Source organism: Macaca mulatta, chromosome 2 (assembly GCF_049350105.2).
Source record: "Macaca mulatta isolate MMU2019108-1 chromosome 2, T2T-MMU8v2.0, whole genome shotgun sequence".
Lineage (NCBI taxonomy): Eukaryota > Metazoa > Chordata > Mammalia > Primates > Cercopithecidae > Macaca > Macaca mulatta.
Window position 1 is genome coordinate 14,723,265 of NC_133407.1, and position 24,970 is coordinate 14,748,234.

At 39.9% G+C, this 24,970-nt stretch overlaps 1 protein-coding gene and 1 long non-coding RNA gene across 3 annotated transcripts in view; one reads left to right on the forward strand and one right to left on the reverse strand.

Moving 5' to 3' along the window:
* The window catches only part of PDCD6IP (programmed cell death 6 interacting protein), a 73,586-nt gene extending 51,486 nt beyond the window's left edge, over window positions 1–22,100 (reverse strand). For both annotated transcript variants that reach the window (XM_015132340.3, XM_015132339.3), the window contains exons 1-3: window positions 21,797–22,100; window positions 8,662–8,716; window positions 7,149–7,218 (exon numbers count right to left, since the gene is read on the reverse strand). In XM_015132340.3, the coding sequence (XP_014987826.2) occupies window positions 7,149–7,218; window positions 8,662–8,716; window positions 21,797–22,005 (334 nt within the window). In that variant the 5' untranslated portion in view covers window positions 22,006–22,100. The remainder of the gene's footprint in view (window positions 1–7,148; window positions 7,219–8,661; window positions 8,717–21,796) is intronic.
* Window positions 22,101–22,215: 115 nt separating this feature from the next.
* LOC106997152 (uncharacterized) lies at window positions 22,216–23,741 on the forward strand. Its single transcript, XR_001443280.3, has 2 exons — window positions 22,216–22,573; window positions 22,734–23,741. It is a non-coding gene; the product is annotated as an uncharacterized LOC106997152 (long non-coding RNA).
* Window positions 23,742–24,970: the final 1,229 nt, after the last annotated feature.

Below are 24,970 nucleotides of genomic sequence, written 5' to 3' on the forward strand. Positions count from 1 at the left end.
AAACACTGAACAAACCATCTAGGAGAATCAGAACACTACATTTGTATGTTTGTACCACAGAGTAGTGCCATAAAGTAAAGCCCTCCTTGTTACAGTACTTTGGTGGCCTCCTATGTAATAATGGCCAGTTTTCAACTTGCTTCCAAACCATTCTAGTCTCCTCATTCTAAACTAAAGCAGACATAAACATTAGCATTCCTTAAAGAGATTCAAAGATAGTACATCCATAAAAGAACAGGATTTTCTTAATTAATAAGAAAAAGCTCCTAAAAATTAAAAACTTTTTTCTTTTTTTTTTTTTTTTTTTGAGACGGAGTCTCACGCTGTTGCCCAGGCTGGAGTGCAGTGGCGCGATCTCGGCTCACTGCAAGCTCTGCCTCCCGGGTTCCCGCCATTCTCCTGCCTCAGCCTCCTGAGTAGCTGGGACTACAGGCGCCCGCCACGGCGCCCGGCTAATTTTTTTTTTGTATTTTTAGTAGAGACGGGGTTTCACTGTGGTCTCGATTTCCTGACCTTGTGATCCGCCCGCCTCGGCCTCCCAAAGTGCTGGGATTACAGGCTTGAGCCACCGCGCCCGGCCAAAAATTAAAAACTTGATTGTTAAATTTTTTTCCAAAGTTTTAAAGGTGGCGGAAGGAAAAAAAATTTTCAAGTTTTAAAATTAGTATCTAGGCAATCTCTCAGAAGTAGAACATAAAGTCGAGAAAATAAAAATTACAAAAATTATGAGTGAACAACTCAGAACAACCAACATCTAAAAAAGTATTCCAAAGAAAGAGAGACAAAAGAGACAATTATCAAAGAAATATAAGAAAACTTCCCAGAGCTGAAGGGAGATATAAATGTTCAAACTAAAAGGGCCAAAAACACATGCCCTACAAATGAATAAAATGAAATCCCATTAAGTCTTTTGAGATTTCTAAACATGAAAGACAAAGAGAAGACTGTAAAAATATTCCCAAGAGCAAAGAAACAGATCACTTACAAAATAACAAAACTCAGACTTTTCATCAGTAACATTAGATACTAAAAGGCAAGAGATTGGCTGGGTGCAGTGGCTCATGTCTGTAATCCCAGCACTTCGGGAGGCTGAGGTGGGCAGATCACCAAGTCAAGAGATCAAGACCATTCTGGCCAACATGGTGAAACCCCGTCTCTACTAAAAGTACAAAAATTAGCTGGATGTGGTGGTGCACGTCGGTAGTCCCAGCTACTGGGAAGGCTGACGCAGGAGAATCGCTTGAACCCCGGAGGCGGAGGTTGCAGTGCACCGAGATCCTGCCACTACACTCCAGCCTGGCAACAGAGGGAGACTTCCTATCAAAAAAAAAAAAAAAAAAGCCGGGCGCGGTGGCTCAAGCCTGTAATCCCAGCACTTTGGGAGGCCGAGACGGGCGGATCATGAGGTCAGGAGGTCCAGACCATCCTGGCTAACACGGTAAAACCCCGTCTCTACTAAAAAACACAAAAAACTAGCCAGGCAAGGTGGCGGGCGCCTGTAGTCCCAGCTACTCGAGAGGCTGAGGCAGGAGAATGGCGTAAACCCGGGAGGCGGAGCTTGCAGTGAGCTGAGATCCGGCCACTGCACTCCAGCCTGGGCGACAGAGCGAGACTCCGTCTCAAAAACAACAACAACAAAAAAAGGCAAGGGATCCATGCCTTCAAGTTCTGAATATAATTTTAATTAATTCAATAAATATATACATTAGGCTAGTATGGCAGGAAAGAGCAAGGAACAAAATTAAATATCAGCCGGTCGCGGTGGCTCACACCTGTAATCCCAGCACTTTGGGAGGCCAAGGCAGGTGGAGCTGTTAAGGCCAGGAGTTCGAGATCAGCCTGGCCAACATGGTGAAACCCTGTCTCTACTAAAAACACAAAAATTTGCCAGGCATGGTGGTGCGCGCCTGTAATCCCAGCTACTCAGGAGGTTGAGGCACGAGAATCACTTGAACCCCAGAGGCGGAGGTTGCACCGAGCTGAGATCACGGGGCTGCACTCCACCTCCGGCAACAGAGCAAGACTGTTCTCACAAAAAAAAAAAAAAAAATGAATGAAATATATTCCGAACAAGAAATAAAAGTAAACTGTTTATATATCAAATACGTATCTCAATCTATTAAGTTGCCCATAAATATTATCATACCAGACTGTAGTCTCTCATTTTGACAATTTCTCATGTATAAGAGCTTTTATGAGATTTTACATATAAGAGCTATTTTGATCTTGCAATTAACTCATCTTTTTTCCTTTATTTTCTTCTATCCATCTAAACTTAAACCAGGTTTTCAAAACAATATTTTCCTTTTTTCAAAGATGACTTTTTAAATATTTAACTGTATTCTTGTTTCTTACTTGCTCTCTTTTTCATTTTTTCTTTTATCTTTTGTTTTCTTTTGAGACAAAGTGTTGCTCTGTCACCCAGGTTGAAGAACAGTGGCATAATCACGGCTTACTGCAGTCTTAACCTCCCAGGCTCCAGCGATCCTCTCACTTCAACTCCCCAAATAGTTAGGACTACAGGCACGCGCCACGATGTGTGGCTAATTTTTGTATTTTTTGTAGAGACAGAGTTTCGTCTGTTCCCCAGGTTGGTCTTGAACTCCTGGGCTCAAGTAATCCGCCTGTCTCGGCCTCCCCAAGTACTGGGATTAGAAGCATGAGCCACCACTTCCAGCCTCTAAACTTTTCAAAATGAAAATAACTAAATTATAAATATAGTTTTCTAAAATTCAAACATTTTAAACTACAAAAAAATAATTTAAAATCACCCAAGATCTCATCTTCCACAGTTAACCAGAATTTATTTTTTGGTATCTCACAAATAACTACATACACATTCACACACATAACTTTTCACAAAGTGGATACTATACCACACTCAAGTTGCCTGGAATGCACAACTCAAGGGAGGAGGAACCACTCTAGGTTCTATATGAGCACCATCCCAAGGAGCCCAACTCAGGGGACCCTAGAGTTGTACGATGCAACAACTCTGAACTAAGGCAGGCCTTTTATTCAATATTCCATTGATAGAGCTTTACATATCAACAAATATATATATGCATTTTTATTCTTAGTATTCCAAAAGTACACAATATTTAAATGAATGAGTAGTCTTTTATTTAACCAGGACATTACTGAATGACATTTAATTACCAATTTTTGCTACTAGAAATGCCTTGATGAACCACCTCCTGCTTTATGATCTAATTTTTTGCTTCCCAGTTCTTCTGGATACTTGAGTTCATCACTCAAGTGTCTCCTAGGTCTCCTGCCATCTGCTCCTTATTCGCAGCCTACTAAATTTCTTAAGTCAAAACAACACTAAAAATCCTTTTCTTCACCTTGACTCCCTCTCAGCACGATGCTCCCTTTGTCCCCAAATCTTTACTGTAAATTTCCTGAAATGAGCAACCCACATTTACTGTTTCCATTCCCTCACCTCCCATTCACCCCTCAATCTGATGCTTCTTCAGGAAACTCCAAGCGAAACTTCTCTCTGCCAAATCCAAGGACTTCTCCAACCTTACATGACTGAGTTCTGCCACAATGACTCTGTCAAGGATGTTCCAGCCTGGACCTGGGATGATCATCAGAATCACTTGGAGATTTTTTTTTTTTTTAGACGGAATCTCTCTCTGTTGCCCAGGCTGGAGTGCAATGGCACGATCTCGGCTCACTGCAACCTCTGCCTCCCAGGTTCAAGCGAGTCTCCTGCCTCAGCCTCCTGAGTAGCTGGGATCACAAGGTGTGCACCATTACACCTGGCTGATTTTGTATTTTTAGTAGAGACAGGATTTCACCATGTTAGGCTAATCTCAAACTCCTGACCTTACGATCCACCCGCCTCCGCCTCCCAAAGTGTTGGGATTATAGGCGTGAGCCACCGCGCCCAGCCACCTGGAGATATTTTCAAAGATAATAATTCCAGTGCCCTACTCCAAAATTTTCTCCTATCACATCTGGCACTCTGTATCTTCATCTTTTATCTTACATTTTCCCCAGGTAATACTAATATGCAGCCAGGTTTGGGAACCACTGGACCACATCAACTTTGAAACTCTTCTGGCATTCCTTCACATCTCTATTTTACCCTGGTTCCTGTAAGATCTGAAAGCTTTTTCTCAACCTCATTCCCAGAACCTCTTCTTCTATTTCCCCGAATGTTATATTACTTAGCTCTGACTTTTATACTTTTCTCAGTCAATTATCTGCCAGAAGGAATAAATTTATTATCACCTAATAATTGTTCTCGAATGTGTATCTCTTTCTCTTCTGAGCTTTAAATCCTTTATTTCAGAATGCCAGAGAAATGTCTACCCAGAATAATACAGAAAAGTCAGACTCAAACTTTCTACTAAAAGGAACAAATATCCAATAGGTCAAACCAACTTATAAATCTCAGAGTCAAGCCTCAACTCCTACTCTTCCTTCTAACTGGTAGTCAGCAAATTCAGTCAACTTCACCTCTGAAAAGTCCGAAATCCCTCTCTTCTGTGACTCGCACACACTAGCTTGTCTAACCTCATTATCTCTCATCAGTCTCCTAACCGGTTTGTTTCTCTCTAGTCCCGGGAGTTAGGCTATCTAGATTCATATCCCAGCTTCATTAAATCCTAACCATATGACTTCAGAAAATCACGTAATCTTTCTAAACCAGTTTGTTCAACTGGCAATAATAGCACTTTCTTCATTAAGCTATTAGAGAATTCAGAAAGATTATTTATAAAGTCCCTTCCAGAGTGCCTGGGTAAAATAAATGCCCAATAAACATTCACTATTATTATACAAGAGGGGAAAGTAAAAAGTCAGAAGCATAATATTTGCAACTCTTAACAATCTGCTTTCTAATATCATCACCCTCCATAATCCCCAATTCAACCTATGGTTACAAGCCACAACAATAACTATCATTATATTAACATTATATATATCTACTATAAAATATATATTTCCATTTCCTCACCTATATATACGCCATAACAATAATTAAATTATTATATACAATATCTACTATAAAATATATATTTCCATTTCCTCACCTATATGTAAGTATAAACCCTAAATAAGATATAGATATATAGCTGGGCACGGTGGCTCATGCCTGTAATCCCAGCACTTTGGGAGGCCGAGGCGGGTGGATCACGAGGTCAGGAGATCAAGACCATCCTGGCTAACACGGTGAAACCCTATCTCTACTAAAAATACAAAAAATTAGCCGGGCATGGTGGCGGGCGCCTGTAGTCCCACCTACTCCGGAGGCTGAGGCAGGAGAATGGTGTGAACCCGAGAGGCGGAGCTTGCAGTGAGCCGAGATCGCGCCACTGCACTCCAGCCTGGGCAACAAAGTGAGACTCAGTGTCAAAAAAAAAAAAAAAAAAAAAGATATAGATATATGTATGTATATGGTATGTACATACTATATAATACATATTATATATCTATATCTTATAAGGTATACAATATATATTATAGCATATCTTATATAATGTATATGCATGTTATAAAAGGAATATACTATATAAGGCATATTATACATAGTTATACATACTACATGTATATATACATAAATATCTATACATTATATATTATATAAATATATGTATAATAAACATATATGTATATGAATATATACAGTATATATACTATACATACACATATGTATATATGCATATATGTATACAAATATATGCTGTATACGTATGTATACGTAAGTATATATACATGTATGTGTATTATACATATATACATAATACACATATATACATATAATACACATTACAGACACATATAATACATATTATATACAAATACATATATACCATATATACATTGTATATACATATATAATATATACATATAATATACATATAATACATATATATCATATATGCATTACAATGTTATGTAATAATATAATTATTCATTGCAGCTAATATTTATTGAGCACTGTTCTTAGGACTTTACAAGTATTCACTCATTTAATCCACATAAGAATCCAATGAGATCAGCCAGGGGCTCATGCCTGTAATCCCAGCATCTTGGGAGGCCGAGGTGGGTGGATCACCTGAGGTCAGGAGTTCAACACCAGCCTGGCCAACATGATGAAACCCTGTCTCTACTAAAAAAATTACCCAGGTGTGGTGGCGGGTGCTTGTAATTCCAGCTACTCAGGAGGCTGAGGCAGGAGAATAGGGGAATCACTTGAACCCAGTAGGCAGAGGTTGCAGTTAGCCGAGATTGTGCTACTGTACTCCAGCCTGGGCAACAAGAGCAAAACTCTGTCTCAAAAAAAAAAAAAAAAGAATCCAAAGAAATACATAGTATTAGGCCGGGCGCGGTGGCTCAAGCCTGTAATCCCAGCACTTTGGGAGGCCGAGACGGGCAGATCACGAGGTCAGGAGATCGAGACCATCCTGGCGAACACGGTGAAACCCCGTCTCTACTAAAAAAATACAAAAAACTAGCCGGGCGAGGTGGCGGGTGCCTGTAGTCCCAGCTACACAGGAGGCTGAGGCAGGAGAATGGCGTAAACCCGGGAGGCGGAGCTTGCAGTGAGCTGAGATCCGGCCACTGCGCTCCAGCCCCGGCGACAGAGCGAGACTCCGTCTCAAAAAAAAAAAAAAAAAAAAAAAGAAATACATAGTATTATCTCCATTTCACAGATGAGAAAATTAAGGCACAGAGATGTTATCTTGCTGGAGCTGGTAGATCAAAAGTCCTCACCCTTCTGACCTATGGTTATGATTTTGTGTCTGTAATATTATTTTCTACAAATCCATCCTTCAAGGCCTAACTCAAACATTGTCTGCTTTCAAAAGGTAGAATTACTTTCTTCCTCATATATACTTCCATGAGTTTGTTCATAGGCTGATATTACATATTACACTTTTACATGATCAACTATCTTCCCAACAACTGAGTACATCGGTTTTACTCATTTTTATAACTAGGACAGTGCCTGGCAAGGCATGGGCTCTCTACAAATATTTCAAAATTGCATTAAAAGTTGAAGTTAAAAAGAAAATGAGATGTAAAAAACTTTAGTATTTATAAAGAGTCATTAGGATAACAATTTTAAAAACTAAAAACAATGCAAAGTAGTTAGACCAATTTTCCTATCACTTTTATTAAAAATTACATACCCAGTTTTACAGAGCCTCCAAAAAGTGAACCTTTATCAAAAGCATCCTTCCAGGTAAATGTCAAGCAGATCTGGATAGAATGAAAGAAAATAGAAAATTATGTTACCTTCCTGAATCTCATTAAATATTAAGTCTCCTTTAAAGAAAAATCCACTATGAAAAAAAGGACAAAAGCTCAATCTGTCTAAAATATTATCTCCTATAACCACCCAACTCCCTTTCCTTCTCCTTTTAAATTGAAATTTTAAAAAAGTAAAATACTGGCACTAGGATATTTCAAATGGTCATTCTGCCTCGGTAATCATAAACACTATCTTATTCATCTTTATAAACACACAATGACTTTAATGGAACAAAGTAAGTAGTAGACGCTTGTCAAATAAGCCAAGTGAAGCAAGGGAAATAAAAGTAAGTACTACAGGTTTCCTAGAAGATGAAATTAAAAACTATTCCATGATGACAAAAATAGGAGAATGGTTATTTTGGGGGATGGGTTAATATTTATCTAGGTGGTGGTTACACAGGCATACTCATTTTGTAAGATTCAAGCTATACCCATGATTTCTTCATTTTTCTGTATGCTACATGAAAATTAAATATTTACTTTATCAAAAAACTCTCTCTCTGCTCCTAAAATATGCATTATCACACACAAAGATTAGAAAGGAGTAAACCTCATTTAAATTATTTATTACAATCTAATATAAAAATGTCTAAATTCTTGATTAGGGAAATTTTCAAACATACAGAAAAACTACAGAGAATAAAGAGAATGAACTCCAGTATATCCATCAGCAGCCTTAGTCTTTTGCCCTTCTTGGTTCATCTACCTCCCAACTTGTCCTGCCTCCAGTCACCTACACTTTTTTCCCAGGAATATTTTAAAGGAAATCTCAACATATAATTATTTCACCTGTAAAAACTTTAGTACAAGAATGTTTAAAGTACTTTTCTTATAACTATTTTAAAATTTTAAAGTATCACTAATTTTAAAATCTTTATCCAATCTCCAAAATAAAACTATAAGAAATTATCAGCATTTTCAACATCTAGCCTTTAAGGAGAAGATAAAGTTGACATTTGTGTAATTAACATTTAATCACAACAGCATTTGCAACTTTTACATGCAAATGTAACTTGTGCAAATAATTTTTAAAGCACATAAACTGAGACTAATAATTCCTGAATTCTGCAGTTTCCTTCCTAATTCTGAAAAAGTCAAAGGGAAGGACACAGTAGATTAATCAGTCAATAAATCCTACTGACATAAAATGAAGTCCAAAAAAAAAATAACAAACCATTGTTCTACATGAGCCCCAGAAGTGACTGAAGAATGACATGAATGGAATTCCAGGAGATTCTTTCTTCGGAAGCACATATATTCACATCAGACAGACCTAAAAGCTCCTATTTTTATAACACTATCTCATAAAACTCTAAAGACAGTGAAGATATTGGCAGAAGGAAATGGGTGCCATTACCATATAATTTTAAGACACAATTAATGACTTACCTGATTTTCAGAAAATGGGAATTTGGGTTCAATAGAACAAATCTGATCATAATATCTAAAAAACAGAGTAGAATTAATAATTACCAGAGCCAAATATTACACACATTCATGTAATTACAACTGGTTTAAGATGATACAAAAATTATTCATGCTTACTTCGAGCAGCTATTTTATATTAAACAAAGTATTTTAATACATAAACCAGAAGCTAAAAAAATGTATGCAGTGAAAAACTATGAACAAAAACTCATACCCACCACCACAGAAAAATATTTATCAACTGTCATTGGCTAAAAGCAAACTAACATCTGCTCCGAAAACCAAAATATTTCTTAAAAATACTATTTCTTACTAAAACAACTATGTTTATATCCATTAGACAAATTAGTATCTCTGGTAAACTGCCAATTAAAAGCAGGCTTACCAACTTTCAAATGTTTTGGGTAAGCCCACCACTATCTGTCTCTAGCACTGCCACACAGCACATCAAAGCTACCACAGTCTTTCAGCTAGAAATCCAGAAGTTTCCTAGACAATCTCTCCATTTCCTTTCTCATTCTTTCCAACCTGTTTTCTGCATAGCAGCCAGAATGATCACAAAATATAAAGCAGTCTTCCCCCTATCAGGGTGAGCTTTCAGTCAGCAAGTCCGGCAAGGAAAGGAGTAGAAAAGGGTCAGGCCAAGCTTTCTAACTGGCCTCTAATCTTTCCTCCTTTCCTTTTTCCTTAAACGTCCCCCACCCCTTCATCAGGGGTATTTTTGTAATGATTATTTCTGGGGGCAAATTTTCGGCAGGAGTGGGCAACATATCTGAGACCAAGCTTTTGGCTGGCATGGCTAGGAGTTTGGTTATAAACAGGAAAAACTATGAAGTTAAGTAAATACATTGAAAATAATGGAAGCCAAGTTTCTCAAGGTCAGAGATACAAATACCTGAAAGGGCCAGGCAAGCGGATCATGCCTGTAATCGTAGTACTTTGGGAGGTTAAGGCGGGTGGATCACTTGAGCCTACAGTTCGAGACCAGCCTGGCCAACATGGCAAAATCCTGTCTCTACTAAAAATACAAACATTAGCCAGGCGTGGTGGCACACACCTGTGGTCCCAGCTACGCATAAGGCTGAAGTGGGAGGATCACTTGAGCCCTGGAGGTAATGGCTGCAGTGGGCCAAGATGGCGCCACTGTACACCAACCTGGGCAAGATCCTGTCTCAAAAAAAAAAAAAAAAAAAATCCACAAATATGAGAAGGCAGAAGGTTAGAGTAACTCCACAGTTTTAAACTGGAACTAGAGATATCAATGTAAACTTTTTGTTTGTTTACTGACAGGGTATCGTTCTGTTGCCCAGGCTGCAGTACAGTAGTGCAATCACAGCGCATGGTAACCTTGAACTCCCAGGCTCAAGCAATCTGCCCACTTCAGCCCCTGAGTTGCCAGGACTACAGGTGCATGTCACCACACCCACCTAGTTTTTTAACTCTTTGTTTTTTTAAGGTAGCAGAGAGAAATAAAAACAAGTATAAAAGTGTAAGTATGTATTTCCTAAATGTATATGCTAAGAGGGCCTATAAGCAGTAACACTTTATAGTAGCAATAAGCACACCTACTGCCCAGATAATCTTTTGCATTAAAAGGAGCCAAGTGCTCCTTAGAGAAACTGCTGAATCCAGGGCTGAGACTGAAAAAATTCAATATTCAAGCCTAAAACATCTTGCTATGCCAGAAAGTTAAGGAAGTACTCAAAAAATGATGAGGACATGTCAAAAGGGCACAGGAGGTAGCTTTAAGAGGCTCCCAATGGCCAAGCATAGAACCAATCTAACTAATATAAGTAACAGTAAAATATAATCCATTGAGGAAAATAAGAACACCACTCTGAAGTAAATAAACAGGTGAATAGGGAAAACTCTACCCTACAGTACCATAATCTAGAGGAAATTAGAAAAATTATCATTTGGGGCCGGGTGCGGTGGCTCAAGCCTTTAATCCCAGCACTTTGGGAGGCCGAGACGGGCGGATCACGAGGTCGGGAGATCGAGACCATCCTGGCTAACACGGTGAAACCCCGTCTCTACTAAAAAAATACAAAAAACTAGCCGGGCGAGGTGGCGGGCGCCTGTAGTCCCAGCTACTCGGGAGGCTGAGGCAGGAGAATGGCGTGAACCCGGGAGGCGGAGCTTACAGTGAGCTGAGATCCGGCCACTGCACTCCAGCCTGGGCGACAGAGCGAGACTCTGTCTCAAAAAAAAAAAAAGAAAAAGAAAAATTACCATTTGGTACCTTTCAGAGTATGGTATCTAATTCTGGCACGGTTCATCAATAAAGGCTAAAATAATGAAAAGTGTGTAATGAAACAGGATATTACATAGTCTCAAAGTATCTCCCCACAAAATATTTACTAATTAGTACAACATACTTATTAACTGTAAGGTCAAGAAACCTGGCAAACACCATCTTAACCAAGTGATAAAAATAAACATTACCACTACAGAACAAATTCACATCATATTTTTCCTGATAAGCACTAGAAAGAACACAGCATTACTTCGCTGGCACTCCTATGCAAAAATGCAGAAATCACAAGAAAATGAGACAAGCCCTTACTGAGGAAAATTCTAAAACCTAGCCTGTCCTCTTCAAAAACGTCAAGGTCATCAAAGACAAGAGAAAACTGAAGAACTGGTCCAGACTGAAGGAGATTAAAGAGACATAATAATTAAATGCACTGCATGATTCTAGATTAGATCCTGAACCTGTAAATAATATTGGGAAAATCAGCAATATTTGAATGAATTCTATGGATTATATGGTAATAATGAATCAATGCCAACTTCCTCACTTTGAAAGTTGTACTATGTAGGAGAATATCTTTGTACTCAGAAAATAAACTCTAAAGTATTAAGTACTGAAACCCTTTGGTGGATTCCCATTATACTTAAAATTACATCCAAAAATGTTGAAGATCTTACAGGATCTGGCTATCATCCAACTCTCCAGCCTCATCTCAGGATATTCACTATACATTCTAGTCACTAAATTATATGCTCTCCTTGCTCAGGGCCTTCACTCTTTTTATCACCATTTCTCACTTCTGTCTAGGCTGACACTGTTATCAAAGAAAGTTCCTCATTCATTCATTCAACAAATATATACCAAGAGCTTACTATGCACCAAACACAGTTTTAGGACATTAAGAATTCAGCAGTAAACATCTAAATATCTGTGCTATTGTGAAGCTTTTAGAGGGGAAGACAAACAAGCAAAAATATTATATAGAAGACAGTGGTAAGTGCCATTGAGAATAAAGAGATAAGAGGAATAAAGTGAATATATGGGGAGAGGTAAGAAGGTTGTCATTTTAAATAACATGGTCATTTGACTACATGAAAAAAAAGCTTTAACTTTAAAACAGCATGACTATAAAAGGCGTGAAAAAGGTGGTAAGGTGAGCCAAGCAGATATCTGAGGATTTCCAATCTAGGGAAAATCAAGTGCCAATACTCTGGGATAAGAGCGTACTTGAGAAAGTATCTAGCATGGCAAGGAGACCAATATGGCCATAGAGTAAGCAAGGGAGAAAATAGTGAAGTCAAAGTAGTAATGATGCCTTGAGTGCAACTGTAAGACTTCTGAGTTTTACTATATAATGTGAGAGGGTGAACCACCAAAAGGTTTGGACAAAACAGTGACATGACTTATTTTCATAGAGTCACCATGACTATTGTGTAGAAAACTGACTGCAGGTGTGCAAGGGCAGAAGTAGAGATCAGTTAGGAAGCTACTGTAGTAATCCAGTCAAGAGACAACGCTAGCACGGATCAATGTAGTCCATGGTGGCAGCAGAAGTGATAAAGTCAATCTAGGCCAGGCGCTGTGGCTCATGCCTATAATCCCAACACTTTGGGAGGCTGAGGTAGGAGAATCACCTGAGCCTAGGAGTTTGAGACCACCCTGGGCAACATAGTGAGACCTCATCTCTATACATATACACACAAAAAATTAGCCAGGTGAGGTGGTGGGCCTACAGTCCCCAGGGAACTATGCAGGGGGATAAGGTGGGAGGATCACTTGAGCCCAGGAGGTCAAGGCTGGAGTGAGCTGTGATTCCACCACTGTACTCCAGGATGGGCCATGGAGTGAAATCTTGTCTTAAAAAAAAAAGTCAATATAACCCCTTTTTAAAATTAGTTCCCCCTCCATTTATAATCTCTCAGGTCCCTGAACATTTCCTTCATATGATTTAACACAATTTGTGATATATTAATTGTGGGATTATGTTTACTGCCTTTTATCTCAAAGGATTCTAAATTCCATGAAAGCAAAGACTGGATCTATTTGCTGTTTTGTTGCTAGCCCCAAGCAAATGAATCAGTAAAATGCAAAGTTTTCTTCTATCTCTGAAAACTAAAACCTAAAATTCTGGTTTGTGAATGAACAGGAGCTATCAAAGAACAAGCCCATAAGGAGGGAACAGCAAGCGCTAAATGCCTGAGGCAACCATGCCTAAAGGTGTGCTTGGCACAGCAAGGAGGCCAATATGACCATAGAGCCAGGACTGGCAAACTTTTTTCTAAACAGTGATATTCTAGACTCTGCTGGGAAAAGGGCTAAATCAAGCATGTAATAATTATGTAAGTACTTATATAACAAGAGAAAAAACCCTGCCCTCTACCTTTTTTGCCTAGGTTGGGCCATCCCAAAATTGTGGCACACAGCCGCCCGGGTGCCATCCTGGAGACATTCTCCAAAGAAAAAGTACCTGTCTGATGGAGAGGAGCCATGGGGAGATGGGAGGAGTGACCGACATGGTCAGTTTTACTCTGCCCCAATGAGACCAAAACTCTCAAGGAGGGCCTACCATGGGCACCTGCCCCAGCTGGTTGGAGGTGAGATAATTTGCTGAGTCACCAATTTCCAGACTGAGATTCTACCATTTAGTGCCAAGCCACTGCCAAGCAGAATACCCAATGTGTAGGCAGCACCAGAGTAAGTCTGGGCAGCAATAAAGCATGGCCACTGGCCAGGGGGACAGGAGCTAGAAGCAAAGGGGAGAATGGAACAGAGGCAAACAGCTAAGCTAGTTCTCCAACAGTCACCATGCTAACCCCCTGGAGCAGTGCCCATACGTCATACAAAAACAGGCAGCTGAGCAGGCCTTATTTTGCTGACCCTTGCTATAAAGTGAACAAGGAAGGCAGTAGTAGGAAATGAGGTTACTTGCTCTGCAAATGGGTGGGGAAAGAAAGAATGGCTAAACTGAATGCACTAAAATTTTTATACCCATTCTCTTCACCCCAAAGTTTTTGAAGCCAACTAACAAAACCTGAGCTGTATGGGGGGAACAGTGCATTTATATCCTATATCTGAATGATTCGAAGCTATGTGATGAAATCCTCAAAGTAAAATGGCTATCTTAGGACAGATTTAGAAGTTGAAATAAAAGTACAACAGGAGGGCAGTCACTGGAAATCAACAATGTCTGATCGGTATGGAGAAAACTCCAACAAAATGAGAGAGATCAATGAACCTTTACAAAAGAAAGTAGCCATTGCTAACTGCAGTCACCACAAGCAAAAAGCTGTTCCAGGAGACCCAACTACCATAAGCTACTCCTTCAATATAATTCCACAAGGTATTACCCTCACAGTTCAGCCTAGATCTCAAGTACCAAAGTTCTCTAGGTAAGCAACCCACAGAAACAAAAGAATCTACCACACCCTTCTCTTTAACATTTAAGTACACTTTACTACAGCAGCAGATTCTAGCCTAGAATGTATTTCTAACAAAGTAGACCTAGGCTGCAAGTTTTGTACAAGTAGGCACAGGGAAAGCCAGTATTCTAAGCCGTGGAGTTGGTAAAAACTAGCACACTGTGGAAAATAATACTGCAAAAAAATTGGTGTCTTTATAGATTCTATTTTAGAAATAAGCAAATTTTTTCACCAAAACTATAAAATCCCAAATATATTTAAAATGTATGATGTCACAGTCTTTCAAGTCAGATAGCCCTGAGTTTGAATCCCAACTCTTAGCTAAGTGATCATGAAAAAATTATTCAATCTCTCTGAACCTTTCCTAAAGAGTAATACTACCTCCTTTAAGGGTGAGGAATAAATGGTACTGTATACTGTATATCAAATCCTTAAAATAGAGCCTGGACACACAGTAGCACATGTATGACAAATGGTATAGATAATTATTTTGCAACTATGTAGAAGTGCTTATATATGTTCTCCAGTATTTTATAAAACTTAACCACTTTGGCACAAATATATAATAACTCAACTTAAAAATCTCATGGGGAAAAAGAAACTAGGAAATAAATACATTTCTCTGAAAATACTACAAATAGGTACAGGACAAATTCCCATTAGAAATTCTAGTTTAAAAAAAAAAAAAATTGGCCAGGTATGGTGGCTCACACCTGTAATCCCAGCACTTGGGAGGCCAAGACAGGAGGATCACTTGAGTTCAGGAGTTCAAGATCAGCCTGGGCAACATTGCAAGACCTCTTCTCTACTAAAAATTTAATAATTAGCCAAGTGTGGTGGTATGTACCTACTTGGGAGGCTGAAGTAGGATTGCTTGAGCCCAGGAGATCGAGGTTGCAGTAGGCTATTGTGGCGCCACTGTACTCCAGCCTGGGCAACTGAGCAACTGAGCAAGGCCCTGTCTTAAAAAACAAAAATGCTAAAATTTTTAAATAAAGATTAAATTATACATTTAATTTTGAAAAAGCAAAAAAAAAAAAATTTTTTTTTTTTTTTTGAGACAGCGTCTTACTCTGTCGCCCAGGCTAGAGTTCAGAGGTGCAATCTCAGCTCACTGCAACCTCCACCTCCCGGGTTCAAGCAATTCTCTGCCTCAGACTCCCAAGCAGCTGGGATTACAGGCACTCGCACAATGCCCAGCTAATTTTTTGTATTTTTAGTAGAGACAGGGTTTCACCATTTTGGCCAGGCTGGTCTTGAACTCCTGACCTCGTGATTCACCCGCCTCAGCCTCCCAAAGTGCTGGGATTACAGGCATGAGCCACCGCACCCAGCCGGAAAAAAAAATTTTAATTTAAGGGGAAGGTATGGGATCAAGAACAACCAATTCACGTGGCCAAAATAATACAGCAATGCTAACTGACACAACCTTATTCAGCTCCAATCTGTATTTAGGGATGTGCAACTCCAGACCACCAACTAGAGGAAGAAACAAGGGAATCAGAAGAGCTGGGCCAGAGATATTGGCTGCAGTTCATATATTCTTTGTGAACTTTATTTTCACACTTCTTTCCTCACCCAATTTAACACATGAAAAATCATTAATCAAGCACTACTGCAGCAGAGAGTATGGCAAAAAGTAACTAGCTGGGGAATCAAGAGGTCAGGATCTTAGTCCAGTTCTGCCATAAAGATAGCTGTGTGGGATTAAACATTCTGTGTAAAGCACCTCAGAAGATTCTTCTTACAGATACACAGAATGATAATAGTCCTGATAAGCTATTTACTAAACACCAGAAAAGTCAAAACACATAAAAACAATCAGATTTTAAATCTTTCCTTATGTATTCATCTATGTGGAATAAAATTACCGAGCCAAAAAGGTCTGCCAATTACAGATATTCCTTGAGACCAGGGACCAAGTATATCTTTATATCCTCCACATTGTCTCCTATAGTATGGTTCACACAGACTCTCCATTAGTATCTGGTTAACAAATTGTAGCAATGTCATTGTGCTAATATTATCTCAATATTGAGACAGCCAGGTGGGAGGGTGTCCCTGGAGAAACTCCAACCAGCCTGTTCACTAAGGTGGAGCCTCGAGAAGTTCTACAGGGAGGAGCCTGGCCCCGCCTCTTCCTGTGTGGAACCTGAGATTCAAACTGCAGGCGGAATGTGCTCCAGCTGGGACTCTAGCCTTGCGAGAGTTCCTGTTTCCCCCGTTCTTCCTTTTCACCCAATAAAACCCTGCTTTACTCACCCTTCAAACCGTCTGCAAGCCTAAATTTTCATGGCCGTGGGACAAGGAAACGTTCTGCAAACAGTATGTTCACCACCAAATCAACAATCAGAATCCAAACAACAGTTGTGAAGTAAAACAGAACATTTTCTTTCCTGATCTATAAAACACGACTGTGTAGAAAATATTTCAGAAATTAAAAGAGTATTCCATCAACTTCATTTTGCAAATGAAAAAGATAGTAGGACGCAACCAATACAGACTGAGAAAAAAATACACAGTCCTAAAATATATTAGAAAAACCAGAAAGATGGAAAACTAACCAATCAATACAAAAAGACAGAAAAAGGGAACAAAGAACATTTTTTTTAAAAAATGAATGATAAGAGCAGAAAACCAACCAAAAAGCCTTGGTTTTAAACAAAGAAAAGGTGGCTGCAAACCTTTGGCAAATCTGAGGGAGGAAAATCGCACATAACACATGCACATTAGGAATATGAAAAAAAATCTTAACTACAGATTATGAGATGACAACATTTTGGGGGAACTTCCAAGTGACAAAAGATAACATAAACACAGTTGAAAGACAAGAAAAATATTGGAAGATTTTTGCAACATACATAATGAAAAAAGTATAAATATCCAGAAAATGTTACAACTCCTACAAATTAGTCAGGAAAAAACAACTCATAGAAAATGGGCAAAAGAAAAGAACAAGCAATCACAGAAAAAGAAACAAAGTGGCCAGTAAACATAAACTGTTCAACCTCAGTAAAATAAGAGGAATGCAAACTAAAGATATTACCTCTCACCCATCAGTTTAGCAAACAGCAATAAATTAAATTATTAATCAGTATTAGCAAGGATACGGAGGAATAAAATACTCCCATATACCTGCTGATGAGAATGTAAATTGTTACAAGCACTGTGGAGAGCTGAAAATGTAAACACCTTCCTCTTACAGTTAAACAAATAAATCAGAATAAACACCCTTCTTTGCTTCCCACCAAAACCCACTAAAACAAGAATTTAAAAATGTAAAAGATGTACATGAACATGGACAAAAAGAATGGGAAAGGGCACACAGGATATAAGAGGTTTCAACAAAATTTATTGAAACGTGAAAAGTGAATAAAAAAGAGAAAGCCAAAATCTTAACTGGCTAAGAGGGAAGGGAGCCAAAGCAGAAGCCAAATCATGCCAGAGAAGCCAGGAAAGGATCTGAATTAAGAAACATGAGGTACCTCTGAATATAGTTCAATGTGAGGGTGGAACGAGAAGGTGTGGTCGAAAATCCTTCAAAGAAAACCTCAAGCTCCCAGATCCTCTCTGCTCTGAGGGTAGGTTCACTCTTAGAAAAATGTCAGAGATTGGCCCGGCGCAGTGGCTCAGGCCTATAACCCCAGCACTTTGGGAGGCCGAGGCGGGTAGATTACCTGAGGTCAGGAGTTCGAGACCAGCCTGAGCAACATGGAGAAACCCGTCTCTACTAAAAGTACAAAGTTAGCCGGGCAGAGTGGCGCATGCCTATAAATCCCAGCTACTCAGGAGGCTGAGACAGGAGAATTGCTTGAATCTGGGAGGCGGAGGTTGCAGTGAGCCAAGATAGAGCCATTGCACTCCAACCTGGGCAACAAGAGCGAAACTCTGCCTCAAAAAAAAAAGTCAGAGATATCAAATACAACTAAGGTGGAGATCAAGCACTGTTAAGTGGGGTAGGGAGTGCTAACTGACTACATCATTATCAGTCTATCCTATTCCTTATTAACAAAACCATGTATCTTTAGCTGAGTATACAGCTGTTCATAACGAAAATTCCTTTTCCCAGCATCCTATGAGAAGTGGACACACATGATGGCTGGTAACATATAGGCAGGGTGTTGTGGAACAGTTGCCAGGAAACACCCTAAAGGGCAAGCCCTGTACCCGGAACTTGGATGATTGCAACCTGGACCTGAGAACAATATTCTAGGTTTTAAACAGCAGAAAGCTGAAAGGAATCTGAGCCCCAATTAACTTTGCAGAACCACTATACCAGCCCTGGGCTACCAGAACGACCTACCTGCCAACTTTTTACAAAAGAATAAAATATTAACTCAGATAATTTGGGATCTGCCACATAGAAATGAATCTAACCCTAATGCAGGTGTCATACTAAAAATAGATGTACCTGACAGACTGCATACATGATTGTTAAGATCCCCAACCTCCGTTCCCCAGGATAAAATTTAGAAAGCTGATAAGCAGACTTTTTAATAGAAGGAGACTAGAAGCTTTCTCTCTAAAGAAATTGATCACCACAAAAGAAATTACACAATGCTGGTAACTGGTATATCTGGAGCTTCAAATAAAATACAAAATAAAAAATAAAAAACCAGCAGGGTTCCCATTTGATCACCCTAGGTCACCATTTACCAAGGTCTAATCAATTTTTAGTAACAGCCACTTTATAAAGGAAGAAGTATCATACAAAAGGGTTTTGTTGTTGTTGTTTTGTTTTGTTTTGTTTTGAGACAGGGTCTCAGTATGTTGTTCAGGCTGGCCTCAAACTCCTGGGCTCTAGTGATACTTCTGCCTCAGCTGGAATTATGAGTGCATGCTACCATACCCAGAACAAATGAGTACTTAAAGTACTCATTCTCATTATTATAATATGCATAAATGTACATTGTAGGAAATTTTAATAGAACACCTACAAGTTAGTAATAGGAAAACAAGTCTATCACTGAAGCTATATATGGAGCTGCATATCAGGACTTACCAAGCTAGCTTCAATTCTTTAGGAATTAAACTCTCTTTTTAAAAGTTCATTAGTTTAAAAGTTCATTAAGTTAAAAAATTAATGTTAAGTTTACACAATTATCCAAACATCATTATTAAAAGTAAAATATTCTGCCGGATTTGAATGAACATCACACAACTGATTCACATCTAATTTTACAGCATATATTCCTAAGCAACCTCTGTACCTATCTCCATTATAAACCTTAGTAATATCTCCAAGCTTACCCTAACCCCTCTAGAAGACCAAAAAGTGAAAATACTTAATATTTGTTGAATTAATGTGGCAGGAGGGGATTATATAGAGGTGGCTAAAGAAACATGGTTAGTTTCAAAGAGACTATATCTACAACAGGTTCACTACCTAGGAACAGTTCACACATTTAAGTCTGGTAAAAAGAATAAAAGAATGAACAAATGAATTAAGTTTTAAAGTTTACAGGAGAACCTTATCCAAACCATTATCCACCAACCTCCCACGTCTGTTAGTCTAAAACCCATGCACCAATTGCTTCTGAAGACCCCAAATCTGAGGGCTGGAACCAAATTTGATATATTCAACAAGATTTTTATCACAGGGTTCATTATACCACAACTATGTTTTCTTAATATTACTAATGGAAAATCCTCACTGAATGCTATTCATGCCTACATAAAAATTACCTTGAAATTGTTTAATTATGTTAATTCTAAAGAATGGCTAAGTATTCCTAAGTTAACTTAAAAAAAAATTGCTTATGCTATTAGACTAATTACCCTTGCAGCCCAACAGTTCTAGCTCTAAAAATTTGAAACCAAGGGGTCTTAATTCCTCTGAGCAATCTATTCAATATCCCTTCCTTTGGAGAACCAACCCTTCCCCAGTCCGGACTCATCTTGCTTTGACACATGGGGTAAGAGGAAATTAAATCGGTTGAAAGACTCAGATAAGGGCAATTAACTTAGCCCATTTCCCACCATCATAAATGGGTGCAAACAAACCCAGAAGCCTCCCATGGACTTCCACCAGAGCTAAGGAGAAAAGCACTCTCTTCTGTAAGATACTGAGTGTTGTGGACGATTGTAATTACACTACAGCCATCTCTCTCAATACAGGAACAAAGCTTTCGAGGGAAGCATCATGGAGGCAAGACGATCTCCAGTGATACCTAAAGCTAAGGAAAGAATATCCCTAGACTTTTCAGTTAGCAGAATAAGTCTTTTCTTTCTTTTTTTTTTTTTTTTTTTTTTTTGAGACGGAGTCTCGCTCTGTCACCCAGGCTACAGTGCAGTGACGATTTCAGCTCACTGCAGGTTCCGCCTCCCGGGTTCACGCCATTCTCCTGCTTCAGCCTCCCAAGTAGCTGGGACTACAGGCGCCCACCATCACGCCAGGCTAATTTTTTGTATTTTTAGTAGAGACGGGGTTTCACCGGGTTAGCCAGGGTAGTCTCGATCTCCTGACCTCGTGATCCACCCGCCTTGGCCTCCCAAAGTACTGGGATTACAGGCGTGAGCCACCGTGCCCGACAGAATAAGTCTTTTCTCAGCTCAAGCTAGTTTAGCCTGGGTTTCTACTACTTGGATTGGAATATAGTTGTGATTCTCTTGTGAAACAAATAGAATATACTATACGGAGATGAACAAGGTAGGCAAAAGAAATTTTTAACTAAAAAATCCTATTAAAATGTTCTTATAACTATTAAGTATAATGAAACGAACCCTCATTAAATCAGAATGAGCTAAATAAGCATTTGCTAAAATAACAAATTTACTCTATTATGTATATACCTGTTTGTGAACAAACTGCTTTTAAACAACCTACCTTGAACGGTTCTATTACGTAACCAGAGTTTTATTTCAAATACTTGTAGCTCCTAACTTTCAGAATTCTCCATCTGTCATTTGATTATTTTGAACTGAGGAAGATGGTCCATTTCATGTGGACAATGTGATGAGTTGCTCAGACATTTGGTCCAGTGTCCCAATTCCCTCACTTCGCCCACTTCCTTCAAGCAACTACTATTATGAAATCTAAATTTGGCCCAAGAAAGACAGTGATGGAAAAATGGGGGGAAAGGGGAAGCTTCAGAGACCCAAAAAAGTGAAAACTACTTCTAAGTAAATGTGGCAAGAGAAATCAGTACATGGCAGACTGCTGCTCCCAGGCACCTGATCGACGGAGCCCTCGCCGACCAAGGGCTGGGGCAGGCGGGCAGGCAAGACAAGCGGGCAGTCACAGCCGGCCTGCAGGGCGGGTCCTTTTCACCAGCAAAGAATGCAGACCACACCTACGCGCCCGGTCAGGCCGGGGCGGGGCGGCTCGGCCCAGGTTACAGGATTGAGGGAAGGGGGGAGACAGGAAGAGGGGCGGCGAGGGACTGCTGGCAAACAAACTACCCACTCCCAGCCCCGCGCCCACCTCAGGAGCGTCTCGAGCGCGCCCTCGTGCTTGTCCAGCGGGCGACCGACTGCGGCGCGGCGCAGCTTGCTGAGCTCCTCCGCCGCGCGACAGTACTGGGCCTGCTCTTCCCCGCCGCTTGGGTAAGTCTGCTGGATGAACTTCACCAGCGGCTTGGCCAGGTCCACCTCTGAGGTCTTTTTCAGCTGCACCGAGATGAACGTCGCCATGATCAGCGCCTCCGCCGCCGTTCGGGCCAAACAGACAGCGGACAGCCTACGACGGCCGAGAAGAGAGAGGTACTGGTCTGGCGGACTGGCGGACTGACGGGCTGACGGACGTGCGCTCCGCCTGCGTTCCGGGTCCGGCCACTTCCGGGAGCTCCAGCGCAAGCGCACTGGATGCGGGGGTCCTTAAGCCGTTCGCGGTCACGTGAAGGTGTCGCGGCGGCGACGCCCTCCTGGACCCAGTTCAGGCTGTGCTATGCTGTAAAATACTACTTTCTCCGCATCTGGAATTCTTCCCTTCCTCCTTCTTGCCGCAGTGGTGTACTGAGCACTTTCACGTAAGAGTATTCATCCACTCGAACAACCCCCTGGAGAAGTACTCCTGTCACTGCCACCGGCGAGAGTTTGCGGCTACCTCCCCAAGATGCGGTCCCAGGGTTATTGTGACCTATGATGTTTATTAAGCTACTGTTGACGGGCTGCTGTGCACAGGAACGGAGTGCACAGGGGACCTGGTAGGCAAGACCCCTGCCATCGTGCAGCTTCCTGTCAGGTTGACACATATACTAAGGTAAACGGAAAAAGTATCAGGAAGAAAAACAGGGTGCTTGGGATTTAGGAGATATTAAGATCGCTTGGAGGACCCTAATTTAAATAAGATAAAGAAAGTAGGTTTTCTCCGGAGTAGGTGAACTGAAAATGAACCTGTGTCTGTGGTTGCTGTTTTGTAGAAAGAACAAAATTTTAAATACATTGAAAACGACACCTGTAATTTGAGAAGATGGTTGACATCAGGAGAGGAGAAGAGTGGAGAGAGGTGGAGTGGCAAAGGAGAGTCTCCAAACCAAAAGCCTGCGTGCAGAGGCCCTAGGAGGCAAGCACTTACCATGTTTCGGGAATAGAAACGAAACATATGACAAGACTCTTAAAAACAAATAGAATTGGGATGGAATAAAGTTGGATGAGTAAGCAGACATCAAATCGTTCAGAAACTTGTAGTCCAAGTTGAAGAATTTGTTTAGTATTGTATAATAAATGCAGAGGAAGCTATGTACATTTATAATTTACATTTTTTAAAGGCCACGTTGTAGCTCAATAGGATAGTTTGTCTTTTGATGGAATGTAGTATACAGTATCATCATGATATATTCCAGGCAAAAATATTTAACTTGAATCTATCAAGCCTTTGCATCTAACAGACTTTATAAAAAAATACAACTGATAGATGAACAAACTAAATGATGCCAGAGGAAGTAACTAGACAGAAGGTGAAACCAGAAGGTGAAACATTCTGCAGGATAACTGGCCCATCTCTTCAACAATTTGTCATGAAAAAAGCAACTGCTTTATGAAAAGAAATTTAAGGGACATAACAGTTTGAATTGGATCCTAGTTTGAACAGACTATAAAATGCATTTTCAGGAACATTAAAGAAATATGAATGTAGATGGACTGAGTATTGGATAAAATAGAACTGTATTGCCATGGAAAAGATCATTAACTGAAAAGAGCAAGTCACGAAGTAGTATGTTACAGCATCCCATTTTGGTTTAAAAATGCACATCTGTGTATTTAGGTACAATGAAAAAAATAGCGGCCTTATACCCTAAGGTGTTAGTAGTGGTAATCTTTGGAAGTGGAAATGTGTATTTTCTTATTTATGTTTGCCTGTCTTTTTCATTGTAACTTTTGCAGCACATAGACTACTTTCATTATAGTAAAAGTTTATTTTACCACAATTTTTTTTTTTTTTTTTTTTTTTTTTTGAGACAGAGTCTCAATCCGTCACCCAGGCTGGAGTGCAGTGGCACAATCTCAGCTCACTGCAACCTCCGCCTGCCAGGTTCAAGCTATTCTCTTACCTCAGCCTCCTGAGCAGCTGGGACTACAGGTGCATGCCACCATGCCTGGCTAATTTTTGTATTTTTAGTAGAGACTGGCTTTCGCAACATTGGCCAGGCTGGTCTCGAACTCCTGGCCTCAAGTGATCCACCCACTTCAACCTCACACAGTGCTGGGATTACAGGTGTGAGCCACTGCACCTGGCCTATTTTACCACAATTTATAAAAAGTTTTGTTTATTTTAAGTTATTCTAGGTTAAAATAAGTAGCCACCCTTGGCTGATGCATAAATAAAACATTAGAGGAAGGAAAGAATGGAAGCAAGGAGGCAAATCATGAGATCATTTCAGAAATCAAGACAAGATCATGAAAGCTAACATTAACAAGAGTGAACCAAACGGTTAATATCTTTGAGTTTAAAACTGAAGAATTTACCAATGAATTGCATAGGAAAGTAAAGGGAGTGGTCAAGGATAGATCCTGGTTTTGGGGCCAGAACATCTGAGTGGTTAGTAGAATCATTACCAGTTGATAACCCATGGAAGAGGGTCGGGGATGGGTGGTGTCTTGTAGGTTGGTTGACAGGACTGACCCATTGGGAAGATAATGAAGAAGCAAAGTATATGAAAAGAGGAGGAGAAAGGGTAACCAGAGGAGGGAGGATACAAAGAGAGTAATTAGCCATCAGAAAGATGAGGGACATGACATTTGTTGAGGCAGATGACGGGGAAAAGAAAGTTAACATAAATATGGTTAGTTTTGTGACATTGACCGAAGGAAGATTAAGGTGATACTATCTGATGGCTTAGAATGAAAACCAAACTCCCTACCACAACATGATGGTCTTTCTCTGCAACTTCATATTTTGCCTCTTGTTCCTCATTTGTTACCACTGAGTCACAGTGGTCTTTTTAGTTTCTCAACTCACCAAGGTCTTTCTTGCCTCATGGGACCTAGAATGTTTTCTCCCTTTCTTCATGTCTTAGTTGAAAGGTCTCCTCTCCTCATCATACTATCTAAAGTACATTCCCTCCCTTGTTAACCTCTAGCGCAGCCATTAGTTCCTTCATAACACTTACCCTAACTTGCAAGTATTTTGTTTGTTGATCTAATTTTTATCTGACTT